Genomic DNA, 13,438 nt, shown 5'->3' with positions numbered 1-13,438 from the left:
AAAGTTATTTCTAGCTAAATTAGTAATGTAAAATGGAAATCATGAAAGGATTAGATTTTATTTTAGTTAGATGTAAACTCTTAGAATGATAAGGCTTTTTTGAATCCACAAAGTAAAAAAATGCTAAAAGTCTACCATAAAATAAAGTCTAAAAAAATTGAATTGTTATTTGCTGATTTAACAGTTTAAAAACTTATTTTCCAAGTAAAGCATTTCTAAAGAAATCCTAGTGTATACAATACTGCAAAAAGACTCTTAATTTGATTAATAAGAAAGCACTAAAAACACCTAAAATTAAATAAAACCCTAATTTTAAAATCATGAAAATTACTCAATTAAGATGTTGTATGAAAGTATTGCTTTTTCTCACCTAAATCGCCCCATCTATCCTCCTAAGGAGAAGTTTGGTATCAAACCTCGGTTTGAACAAGAGAAGTACACCATGCTAATGTTCCTGGATCAAACATTGCAAGAAGCTATTATGGCCCATGACATCACAAAAAAGACAAAGCAGGGAAGAGCTTCAATGAAAAAATGAAAAAGGGGGAAAGAGTTCAAATCATTTTCATAAATACATAAAAATTACTCTCCTTCCTATATTGTTTGGCTTGTTTAGAAAAATCTAAGGAAATATCATTTAATACATTATTTTTAAAATTAGTAGTATTCAACACTACCCTTCTCAACGTAAATTCTGGTAGAAGATGAATATTGACTTTTTAAATAAACTAAAAGAAAATTTTGGGAGGTTATTATATTGATTTTTTAAAAACAAGAACTATATTTTGAGACATCTTACCACGAGTCTTATAGTTTAACTGGTTGGTTCTTCCTTGTGTTTTCAAGACATCCAAGATTCAAAACTACTCTTCATTGTTATAACTATTGAATTATCCAATTTTTTTTTAGATATCTAATAAATAACAAAAATAGATCTCATATACTATCATGCATCAACCAAATTAGAAAGGAAAATAAATTACCTACATAGGGGTCGGGTGGGGGGGGTGGTTGGCAAGAAGCTAGCTGCATAAGATTGGATACAACTTTACAACATTTATTTTGTGCTACAATTTTTGTTACAATGCTAATGTGATTGACATTTTATGTAAAAAAGGTGATAAGTTAATGTAAAAATAATTGTGAATTATTTATAGTAGACTATTTTAATATATATTATAACACAGATTATGATCGTAAAAGAACTGTTCAAAGATGAGACAGGAGAGTTGAACATGTTTGATACAAGAAATGTAGGTATGTTTTGACCCCTAAAAAAGGGGGAAATGAAAGGAATTTTATTAGGTTGTGTTAGAAGTTAGAACTAAGAAGCTATGGAAATAGGATAGGGTTATGCATTCAATCGTGTTGATATCCATGCCTAATAGTAATAGGTGGTCATCTCACGCAAGGAGAATAGTGGTGCATGGATTAAAAGTTCATGTTGTCGTTGTTGTGACAAACCTTTTTTTTTTTTTTTAATTTATAAATCACATAATTTGGGAAGTGAAATCATAGTTACCTTTTTCCCCTTTTGCACCAAGTTTTTGGAGATTTCCTCGTAGCACAATGACAAAATCATATAGATATATTTTTCTTCCCACAGTGGGCTCTAGCCATGTGCAGATTGACATGGTGACAAGATTCTGAAACCTATTTTCTACATAGGCATTTTTTAATTGAAAGAGATATGTGGGGTTGGTTTAGTAGTCCTGGGGTCCACCATATATATTGGGCCCTAGCTGATCAGATTTAGAGAGAGAACCCATCAGTCCTATTAATGGCTATCTGGACTGGGTCCGACTAAAAAAATTGTAAAAGGTTAAGAGAGGAGGCCCCACCCATTTGACTAGGATAATAAATGTTTGAAAAGTATTATTCATTAACCATTTTATCATAAAAAGGTTTACAAAGTGACTCGGTAAAAAACCATGATTTTTATGTTTCTTTAATAATATAATAAATAAGCGTCAAGATTATTGTAGTTCTAGCTTGTACTTTTTATTTTTGGTGCAGCAGTGGCGAAATCAAACTGTTACATATGGCCATTATCTTGAAGATAATTAGCATTTTGTGTAACCAATTTCAGTATTGTTGTTTTTGTTTTGTTTGTAAAGATTCTAATAGTATGGCAAATAGTATATTTGAGGCTAATGCTAATGTCTTGATTTTGTTGGAGATTCTCCCTCTTACTTTTGTTGTTGTTCGAGCAGCTAAGGTATCGTCTTAATTTCTATCAATAAAAATTTCTAATATTTCACTAAAAAAATATTAGTATTTTTTTGTTTTTTCAAAGAAATGTCTAAAATTTAAATCTCTTTTTTCATAATTGTAACTATCAAATTAATATATATATAAAAGCAGAGACCTCATTGTGTGAGGGTCTAAGCTTTTGCCAAGTGGCACTTTCTATGAAGTTTCTCTACAACCATCCAACTCTTCCATTAATTGACTGAGTTTACATCACAACTCTCTCTCTTCTTCATGTCTTTTAGTATACCAAATGTTTCATTTTTTTTTTTTATAAATAAAAAGGGATGCTAATAATTAATGAGATCGAGATAGATAATATTCTAGCATTTCTGTTGCCTAAATTACACAAATTCATATCTTTTATTTACTATAATTATTATTATTTTATTTTATTCTATGGGAATCCTTATTATTTTATGGTTATGAATTTACCTACAAACATTTCATAAATAAAGTCTCCCTCCCCTGTTAGTCTTTTTTTTTTTTTTTGGTATGGCAAGTTTTTACGTTAGTTATTTAAAAAGTTTTTGCCTTTATGATTGTGTAGATGTATTAATCACAGCTTGCCTCCAAAATGACGTTTTGGTTTTTGCCTTTTTGTTTTCACATTATGTACATTATCAATATTCTGCTATAATGATTAATGTAGGATTTTCTAAATCTTTGACTCTCCAACTACTCTCTCACGCTTTGCCTTCCCCTCTCAACTTTGACCATATGCCTCCATTCTCTTTTTTTCTCTCTTAAAAAAACTTTTAATAGTTAAATTTCCTAAACTACTGCTACTCTCAAATTTTGCTTCCATACTCACAATTTTTTAAAACACCAAACCAATGGAAGAAACCTATTGCTCTTGTGATCTTTTGTTGTAGCCAATGGCTATCCATCGCATATTAAGTGGCCTTGACATGTATGAGTTCAAGCTATCCTTTGTTACTTTCAAAATTTCATTTCTTCACTTACAATCGGTAGGGTTAAGATCGTGAGATTCTTTGTTTTCCTATTTTCTTTTATAGGTTGTGTTATTGTGTATATCGATTTCCAAAATATGCTTGAAGTCTAGAACTGAGAAATCAATAATTGTTTATTTAGTATAAAAGTCTCATTGTCATTGTCCTTTCAAGATTGTTTAATCTTTGCATATGACTTTAGTATATTGGTCTTTTCAAAATAAACAAAAACTAAACATGTTGTAAATCACAAATTGGATTATAGGAATCAAGCAGTTATCATCTAGGGTGGAGGGGTTTTTTTTTTTTTTTTGATACAAAATAGAAATTTTACTTTAGCCAAATCTAAGTGTATATGTATGTGAAGCTCTCTCTTAGAGACTTGAACCCCGTCCATTGCCCCCCATACCCCCATAAGCATTTATACTTGTGGAGTGACCATCAAACCAAGGGTGTGCAGTGATAGGGTGGAGGAGATTTAGTCAATGACAATTGAATTTGCAGAGGAAAAACAACACGACTATTCAATCCGCATTCTTTAGACTCCAAAACTTTTTTCTTGAGTAAGTCTCTTGATATTTCATTAAAGAAATACATATTGACTATTTTCCTATAATAAATTGAGTTTTGGGTTAATGTTTTTTTTTTTTTTTTTTTTTGAGTTTTAACGATGATTGTATAATGATCTATATGTGGTGTGTGCTTTCTTTTCTATGAATTTCAATAATGTATGAATCGAGGATTTTAGCATTTTTGTGTATTAAGGTTTTTTTCATCTTTATTTCATTATTTTGTTTAGTTTTTATTACTTTTTATAATGAACTCATTACTAACAAAGTTCTATGACAATTATGGTATAATATATGTACAACATTCTCCAAACTTACCTTACATAAAACATTACAATATTATCCGTGCATCGCACGGGCAACTTACTAGTTATAAAAAATGTTAGGGTCATGTGTTTTGGTATTGTCAAACCATGCCACATTATATGTCTTTTATTGAGTTTTGAAGTGTCTTAAAGTTGTGATTAAAGACCAAGTTGAAAACACAAAATTTTCTCAAGAAAAGCTCAAGAAAAACACATTTTCTGCATTTTTTCAACATGTACCTCGATTACCTCAATAGCAGTCTCGATACTACCTCAATACCTCTCGATAGAAGCTTGAAACATATTGCCTCCTCAACAAAAGCTCGACACCTCCTCAATACATCAAGTTTTGTGAATCAGCAAAAATTAGTAACACGAAAACACCCATAACTTATTTGTTTGAAGCCTAAATTGAGATTCATTTGAACCGATATTTAAAGGATATCATAAGCCACCTATTATAAGGCTTTTAAGAGAGAGAAACACTTTTTGTATGCGGCTAGGGTTTTGTAACCAAGTTTTCTCTATTTCACCATACCAAAGAGTTTCAAAGTAAATCTTAAAATTCCATAGGTAAAGAAGTTGAAGTCATAGCAACCACCACAAACTTGCTATTGTGAAGAAAACATTCAAGAGGTTCTTGAAGTCGATTGGAGGTTCCAATTGTGATTGTGGGTGGAGCGTTCATATATTGGAGAGTTCAAAGGTTTTGAAGGGGTGAAAGATTTTTGTTATAAGTTCAACTACTGACTATTGGGTTTTAGAGTTTAAGGACAAATGTTTTGTACTAGATCTAAAATTTCTCTTTATTATAGTGGATTACTTTTGAGAAAGTTTCTCCCAAGTTTGTCACTGTGAAACTAGTTTGTTTCATTGATTTTTTTGAGTTATCATATCTTGTCTTATTTTCTATTCTGTTGTGCATGATATTGATGTTTGTTTGAACAAGGATTATTCATAATAGATCTAATTAACAACTTGTTTTAAAACTTGTTAATTTTATCAACTGGAGTCTAAATTTTCCAACAAAAAATTAAATATAAAAATAAAAAATTCATGTATTAATTTTTTTTTGAGAATGAATTCATGTATTAATTTGTAAGGTTTAAATAGTAAAATTATAATATCTCTTACTGGAACAGGTATCCTTAGAACAAGAAAAACAATAAGCCTCATCTTCCTTGGTACAAAAAAAGAAAGAGAGAAACAAAGCAGAGAAGGAAATCTATTGCCGCTCGCCATGGGAGATGCATTTCACATTTCTAAAGGATCTTGGACTAGTTTGTAATAAGAATGATTTTTTTTTCTATTTTTGTTTCCTTGGTTTCGAGATTGATAAGTCAAACTGAGATCAGTTTGTGTAGAGAAAAAAGTTAGAACACAAGAAAAAGGAACATATAACACGGAAAATCAGTTAGAACACAAGAAAAAGGAACATATAACACGGAAAATCAGTTTGACTTATCAATCTCGAAACCAAGGAAATAAAAATAGAAAAAAAAAAAAATCATTCTTATTACAAACAAGTCCAAGATTTCTTATGGCGAGCGGCAATAGATTTCTTTCTCTGCTTTGTTTCTTCTTTCCAGCTCTTGCTAATGTCATGTGCTACACTAATGGCATCCAAAGATGCTCCAGAGAGGCCTTTCCTTGTGAACCCAACTGCATAGAGCCCAGCTTTCCCTTTCCACCCATTAGGAAATTGATTTTTTGGAATCCCATCTTGGGAAAAGAAGTCATTTTCCTGTACAATACAAACATTCCAAACAAACAACATCAATCCAATGAGTTATTCTCTAGAAAATATATATTATTCCATGAGAAAGGACAACGTTATTTGCATAATTTTTTGTACAGATCGCTATTAAAACGAAATAAAGACACGAATAAGAAAGACTTATTTAAAATAAGTAAAAAAAAACGTTTAGAATAATTTAGTAGGTTTCCAATAAAGACATGGTAAAAATCAGTCTATCAAATTTATATATATATATTTTACAACCGTTAACATAGTTTGTTATGATTATGTTACTTTTATTTTTATTTGAGTTCGCTACTTACGGTGCTTTTTATTAAATACCAATTCATAATAGACCATATATGTCAACAAAACTATGAAAAATATTGTAACTAAACTTAATGAAAATTTATAGGAAAAAAAGCGACAAACTCTAATTGTTTCTGACACCATTGATATCCAAAAGAGAGAGAGAACAACACAACACAACTAGATCCATCGTTGCAGTGATGTCAGTATGCGAACTTTCACTCCAAGTGGAAAACAGAAGAACCTTCTTATATTATATTCTGCTCATAAATAAGACAATGTAATCTCCAAACAAATTAAAACTACTAACAAGCCGACTGCAGTTTCAATTTTTTGAGGAAAAGGATATGAAATTTAGTAGAAGAAAACAAAATAAGGGCCAGCCAATAAACTATCCAACTGTAAAAAGAAATAAAAAAAAATAGCCCAACTTCCATAACTGTCATATGGATCCAAGCCAGAAAACCTCAATTCAAAGAGATAAAATAAGGGAAATATATATTTCATGAAAATTTTCTCACCTTCAGCCATGAAGGAACATTGCTGCGATACCCAGTTGCCAGAATAACAGAATCAATCTCAATATCATCTCCATTAACAAGTTCAACTCTGCCAGGGAAGAACCTTTTGACTCCAGGGACCACTTTGATCTCACCAGATCTAATTTTTTGTAATGCACCAATGTCCAGCACAGGAGTCTTTCCTGCACTATTTTTGAGTTGTAAAGGACCTATGGATGGCCTTCTCAGACCATACTTTTGAACATTTCCAAGAATCAACCAAGCTAGAATCAGCAGCATCTTATCGACAAGCCAAAGTGGCAGCCATTTCATTAACAAAACTGCTAACTCAAAAGTTGATTTTCCCATCACCTCCCTTGGCAAGACATGAACCTGTGAACCAAAATAAGATTAACCCAATTATTATTTGAACATGGAAAAGCTAAAGTGGTCGTAGAATATATGAATACAAATCCATTTTACCATTCCACTTTATACTCATTACAATGAAACACAGAGAGTGAGAGATGGTTTTACTTACAGAGTTTCGAACAACCATTGATGGTTCTGCCTCGTGGTTGCAAAGATCGAGGGAGACTTCCATGCCTGAATTACCACAACCAACAACTAGCACACGCTTCCCGCCATATCTCTTGCCGGATTTGTAGTCACAAACATGAATGACATGGCCACCAAACTCTTCAAAGCCTTCAAACTCTGGCACCACTTTCTCTGCATTCTCACCAGTGGCCACCACAAGCCACCGGCAAAGGTACTCAACTTGATCATCACCAATTCGGTTTGAATTTGAACTGGTTTCTCTAATGGTTTTGACCCTCCACAAACCAAAAGTTTCATCATACTTAGCAGACTGCACTGTTTCATTGAAATGTGGGCTTATGTCAAAGTGCTTAGCATAGGATTCTAGGTAAGTGATAAACTGGCCTTTGGTTGGGTATTCTGGAAAGTCCTCTGGAAATGGAAAGTTGGGTAGTTGACAAAATTGTTTGGGGAGGTGAAGCTTAAGGCGATCATAGGTACGGTTTTGCCAAAGAGAAGCGATGCAATTAGCTCTTTCAAGGATAATGAATGGCACACCTTGCCTTTTGAGGCCAGCACCAACTGCTAAACCAGATGGACCAGCCCCAGCTATGACAGGGCCGTTCACCCATATGCAGCGGCGAGCAAAAAAGTCTTCATGGTCAAAAGTTTGAACCACTGATGGTATATTATTGAGACGAGTGTTAGGCATTATTGGCATATGTATGTGAGATACAGGTTATGAAAGGTAAGAGGAGGGTGAGCGTTTTTAGCCAAATGAAGGAACTAGAATTTGATGTGTGTGTACAAAGATAGATGAGACAAAGAGAAGTGGAGAAGAGAATAAATGTGTAATTTGTTTCAAGTGATGTGTGGAGGGGGAAACAGGGATGGAGAGGGTTTAAATAGGGAGGGGTCATAGCCATGAGAGCAGCATGTGATTTGGATTTGAAAATGATTTGAAATGTCATTCTCAGATGATACATTTTACTTAACTTACATAAAGTAATTCATTCATAATCCACCAAAAAGATACAAAATCTAATATTTTTTTCCCTCTTTCAATTATGTCATTTTTAATTACTTCTCAACAATACTTAATACACATACGTAACAAATTTTAAATAAATTGTTAAAGTGGCTAGTTTTGAAACATTCACATAAGTTACTATTAACATCACTTTTATTGTAAATCGATTATAGCTTGCTAAGTCAATAGGTGTGAAAAAATTTGTTGTGTTATTAGACTTACTGAATTATGAAGCCATATTCATGCCCATAATCCTTTGTAAGAGGGTCATGTTTTGGTCAAACATTGTTCTAATTTCTCCATAGATCCTTGGAAAAGACATTAGAGTATATTGTGACCACCAAACCCCAGCAATACAATGGCTTCCAGTAAGCACATGGATTACAAACCTCTTTTCCATGGTTAGTTCCATACTTCTATCAAGATAAGCCCCTATGAACCTAGCTCCTGAGAACCCAAGCTTGTCTGTAGCTAGTTAGTTAGCGGTCCAACCTTTTTGTCCGATACAGTTTGAATTCATCATAGTAATACATTTTGTATACATTGCACAAACCTACTTTGTTTGCATGCAACTTCATTGAACAGAAATTTAACTAAAAAGAAGAAAAGGGTAATTTAACTAGGACCATATATTGTTTATCACTTGACACGTGGTTGACACATTTTCAACCCGTTTAATGGAGATTGACTGAATTTTGGCTTCTTTGAGTAAATGATTATCTATCATTTTCCATATTATTTCTTCCATGTAAATAAGATAAAATTTCAATTTATGACATTTGCTTCAAAATAATTACTTTTTATCATCAGGCTAAGACACCAATTGATTTTTATATAGACAGGATTCTAACCCCAAATCTCTTATTTGATCACAAGAAACTTGATTAATTGAGCTAACTGGAATCCATTCATGTAAATATATAAATAAATAATTGTAGAAATATATATTGTCGAAATATATAGTGTGTAGAAATGTGTGTAATATTGTTTAAAAACTGAAAACATATAGTTAAACTACTATACCAAACGAGGCATGAGTATTTGTAAAAGAGAAAAATAAAGAAAGAGTGGAAACGAGATTTTAGTGTGGTTTGGCTTTATGGCTTAATTAAGTTCACAGTGGGAACCCTTGACGATGCATATTTGTTATTAATTAAGTACTTCGGTTAAAATTAATTTAATGTAGGGTTTATACTTTATATACTTGATAATTATAGACTAACCCAAGGTTAGTTTGCTTGTTTCATAAGTTTATATAGAGGGTTACAATTAGTTTAGAGTCTTTAGACATATCTTAAACCTTAATACCTCTAACATGTTTAAACCCAGTTTTAAAAAATTCCTCCAACTTATTACATGATGATTTAGATAATTATATATATATCATGACTCATTAAATGATCTAAATAAGTTCCATAATTATCAAATATGTTATAAGATTAAAAGTATATATCATTTGCTTTAAGTTGTTATGTAAATATAATATAGATTGAAATAACTTTGCTTCATATCAAAATCCATTGAAAGGAAAGCTCTATACATTAAAATATTCAGGAATTTCAGCTAACATGCCTAGGTAATGTTTAAGTTTGATATTGATAGGGATCAATCATTCATTCCTCCATATGGTCTATTTGACAAACATTTAGAATGTGAAGACTCATTAGATTGGACAAGCTACAACTTTTCCCGACTACAAATTGCCGTTCTATTTTGATAACACACATAGTCCCACCATGATGTTCACGTCAGAGCAAGGTGGGAAGTTAATTGGATTCACTAACATTGTATCCGATGGTTCTCAATATGGGGAACTCACAGAAAGATCATTGGTGTTGCCAACGAAACTATCAGCAAAGACTTGTCTTTTCTTGGGTCAAGTTTCAGTCCTTTGCGAATTTCTTGGTCTGATTCTAGAATCAACTTCAAATGTATAAGATATTGACAACAAAATGGATGGTGCCCAAATCATGCATTGTTGCCTCCACAATTACAACACATGCATGGCTATTTATGAGAGACTTACACAAAGAGACACAAGATCAAGTACAGAAAGCAATCAGATAACTTCCAAGGTCATATCATTTCCAAAATGAACCTGAAAAGCTATTCAATAACTAACTTCTTGCTCTATCTTTTTTTTTTTTTTAAGAAACAAACACACGTACAATAGAGAGAGAATGGGTGATAACTTTAGTTAGATAAATTTATAGGATCATATAGATAGAATTAAAACTTAAATCCCTTTTAAGAGTACTATATCCACAACTAATCTTAAGAATCACAAGTGCCTCGGCCGACTCCTTTACAAATTAAACAAAGATTTCCAAGTCTTCCGGTTTAAGTATGAGCTAGATATAATACCCAATTAATCAGGACTTCATCTCAAATAATTTGGATAATACGTACTTAACTTCTTTCTATGCATAAAGTTTAAAGAACCCACGGACAAGAATGCCAAACTAGTGCAATTAAACGAAATGTATATACTTTTTTCAAATTATTAATAGATTTACGATTTTCTAATCACTTAAGCTTTAAGACAATCGAGAATCTAACAACTTCAAATTAAATTAGGTGCATCCAAGATATATCCTATGATAATTTTGAACAAATCCATGCTTGAATTGTTTCGCTCGGAATACTTCCAAAAGTGAACCTGTACATAGTACACACGGATCAGGTTGTACTATGCCATGCACACCAGTAGAAAAGTTCTGTAATTTTTTTTTTCCTTTTGGATGGAAAGCCGAAAACCTTGATTCAAAAAAAAAAAAAAAAAACAGCTACATATCAATATTAAGGTTTTGCTCAAGAAGAATTACATCAGCAAAAACAGGAGCAGAACCTAAAACAAAAATGCCAGTTAGGCAATTATTAAGAGACCATTTTACAAGAACATGAATAGCCCTATTCAGATCTCTAAGAAACCAATTGAACTTCACATTATGTGAAAGAACTTTCAACTTTAATGTATTTGAAATTATAGTTGAGATTCTCCAAGGAATAAGAGAGTCTGGATCTTGAAGCGTCTCAATGCACACTTTTGAATCACTCTCAATTAATACCTGGCTAATGTTGTGATTGATTACTTGCTGAAAGGCCTTGCTTCCATTTTTGTTTGGACAGAGACGTTGGTTTCTACTATAATCACTAAAAACTATAAGATTAATGTATGTGGCATAATTAATTAGTCTAATCATATAAGTTTTATAAATTTAAAAATAAAATAAAAAATAAAAAAGAAGAAGAAGAGAGAGCCAAATTCTCCTTCAATTTCTTTTAACGACTAAGTCAATATCAGAGAAGCACGCACCGAACTTGATCATGTCATGTGGATATTTACATGGCAAATGACCAATGAGTACATGCAGTAATAAAAAATGTAAGATACAATACAATCACAGAAAGGAAAAGAGACTAATATGGCTCAACAACCATGACCTAGTCCTAGACACCGGAAATCCGAATAAGTTACGATATTTTCGTGATTGATTATAGAATACATTGAACCCATTTTGTAAAGGGCTAACGACTAACGTCTTTTCATAACAAAAATGGAGTCAAGTTATGTTTAATTTACTTAATTGGACTACGAATCAATATTCAATTGATGGCTAAATAAGTGTTACACGTGAATTTTGCAAAATTTTCACTCTATTATACTCTATTAGCCTCTAAACACACGCGTTACGTGTGCTCAAAGACTCTTCTATTTTTTTGGGTAAAAGTTAACAATTTACCTCTATTATAATTTAGAAAAATATATATTTTTATTTTTCAAACAAATAAAAATGATAAATTTTAGAGATAAGTAATAATTATAATTATTTTTTTTTCTTTAAGTGAAAGGAAAAAGTCCTAAATTTTAGGAGTTTTCTTTTTCAATTCAAAATGAAATTTGTCATTTGACATAAATGATCCTATTTTTATATGAAGTTATCCTTTATTAATGAAGATATTTTTGAATCATATAAAAGTCCAATTGAAAGAGAAGAATTCTCTTTTATATAGTATAGATTATCAAAATAGACGCAATAAGTAAACCCTTTCGGCATACTTGCATACTTAGTGCCCGTTTGTTTCAACGTTTTGAGCCCAAAAAGTGTGTTTTGAAAAAAGCCAACCATTTATGTGCGTTTGGTTTAGCACAAAACACAATTTTTTGGAAAAAGTTGTGTTTCATATTTGTGAAGAAACGCGCATATCACTGAAAGGAGCTCAGAGCTCCATTTTGGAAAAAGCTCGTGCGTGTTTGAATCTATCCGTTGGACTCACAGGGCAATTACCAAATTACCCTTGCACACCTTGAACTCGCCCTCTTCCTCCCTCGGTTCCTCTATCTCAAAATCTCATCTCCTCCCCAAATCCTAAACTTTTTTTTTTTTTTTTTCAGCTCAAAGATCCCTCATTCTTTTCTTGTCCACGAGTTTGGTATTTATGTTGAGATTTGAGAAGTGAGTATGATTGTGGTGGTATGGGTCTGAGATTTGAGAAGTGGGATTGTGGTGGAGTGGATTTGGTATTTGGTTTGAGATTTTAGAGGTGGGTATGATTGTGGTGGTGACTGTATGTTTTGGTTTGGCCATGGGTTTGGGGTTTGGTGCGTTGGGTTGATTCAATGGTTGCTGGGTTGGGCGGCAGTGGTGGAGTTGAATCGGTTGTGCTAGTGTGGGTATGTTATTGTTTTTTGGGTATGGGTATGTGATTGTTTTTCCGATGGGTTTATGGTGGGTTGTTCAGGGCTGGGCGGTAGCAGGGAAAAAAAAAGAGGAAAGAAGGAAAAAAAGAAGATCATGGGTGTTACAAACGAAGTGCTAAGAAAAAAAAAAAAAAAAAAAAAAGGAAGAAGAAGAAGAGGAAGAAGGAGCGCTCTGGATGTTCTGGAGTTTGGAGGAATGGCAGGGAAAAAAAAAAGGAGGAAAGAAGGAAAATAAAGAAAGGGTAAGGGTATGTGTGTGGAGGAGAAAAAAAGAGGGAGAAAAAAAAGAGAGAGAAAGAAATGCCATGCGTGGAGGATAAAAAAAGAGGGAAAAAAAAGGAAAAAAGAAGAAGAAGGAAATGTTATCACAATATTTTCACAATAAATTTTAACGGGTAGGTTATTATTAGCTAATATTGGTGAGAAAAAAAATTTAATAGTACGTTCAAATTAAAATCAATATCAATTTTTATCACAATATTTTCACAATAAATCTTAAGTGATAGGTTATTATTAGCTAATATTGGTGAGAAAAAAAATAA

At 32.3% G+C, this 13,438-nt stretch overlaps 1 protein-coding gene across 1 annotated transcript; it reads right to left on the bottom strand.

Annotated features, from left to right (window-relative positions):
- Positions 1-5,593: 5,593 nt before the first annotated feature.
- On the bottom strand, positions 5,594-7,876 carry LOC142625085 (putative indole-3-pyruvate monooxygenase YUCCA3). Its single transcript, XM_075798793.1, has 3 exons — positions 7,166-7,876; positions 6,646-7,017; positions 5,594-5,821 (listed from the first exon to the last, which is right to left on the bottom strand). The coding sequence occupies exons 1-3, from the start codon at positions 7,874-7,876 to the stop codon at positions 5,594-5,596; spliced, it is 1,311 nt and encodes a 436-aa protein (XP_075654908.1).
- Positions 7,877-13,438: the final 5,562 nt, after the last annotated feature.

This window comes from Castanea sativa, chromosome 2, assembly GCF_040712315.1.
Source record: "Castanea sativa cultivar Marrone di Chiusa Pesio chromosome 2, ASM4071231v1".
Classification (NCBI taxonomy): Eukaryota; Viridiplantae; Streptophyta; class Magnoliopsida; order Fagales; family Fagaceae; genus Castanea; species Castanea sativa.
The sequence above is the reverse complement of the archived record's forward strand: the minus strand, read 5'-3'. Positions and strand labels throughout refer to the sequence as shown.

What these genes read in the sequence shown, in the direction of transcription:
- LOC142625085 (XM_075798793.1), bottom strand. Translation starts at nt 7,876, where the DNA reads ATGCCTAACACTCGTCTCAATAATATACCATCAGTGGTTCAAACTTTT. An exon ending in CAATGGTTGTTCGAAACTCT is followed by an intron (nt 7,018 to 7,165) that starts GTAAGTAAAACC and finishes TTTGGTTCACAG; the next exon opens with GTTCATGTCTTGCCAAGGGA. An exon ending in ATGTTCCTTCATGGCTGAAG is followed by an intron (nt 5,822 to 6,645) that starts GTGAGAAAATTT and finishes TGTATTGTACAG; the next exon opens with GAAAATGACTTCTTTTCCCA.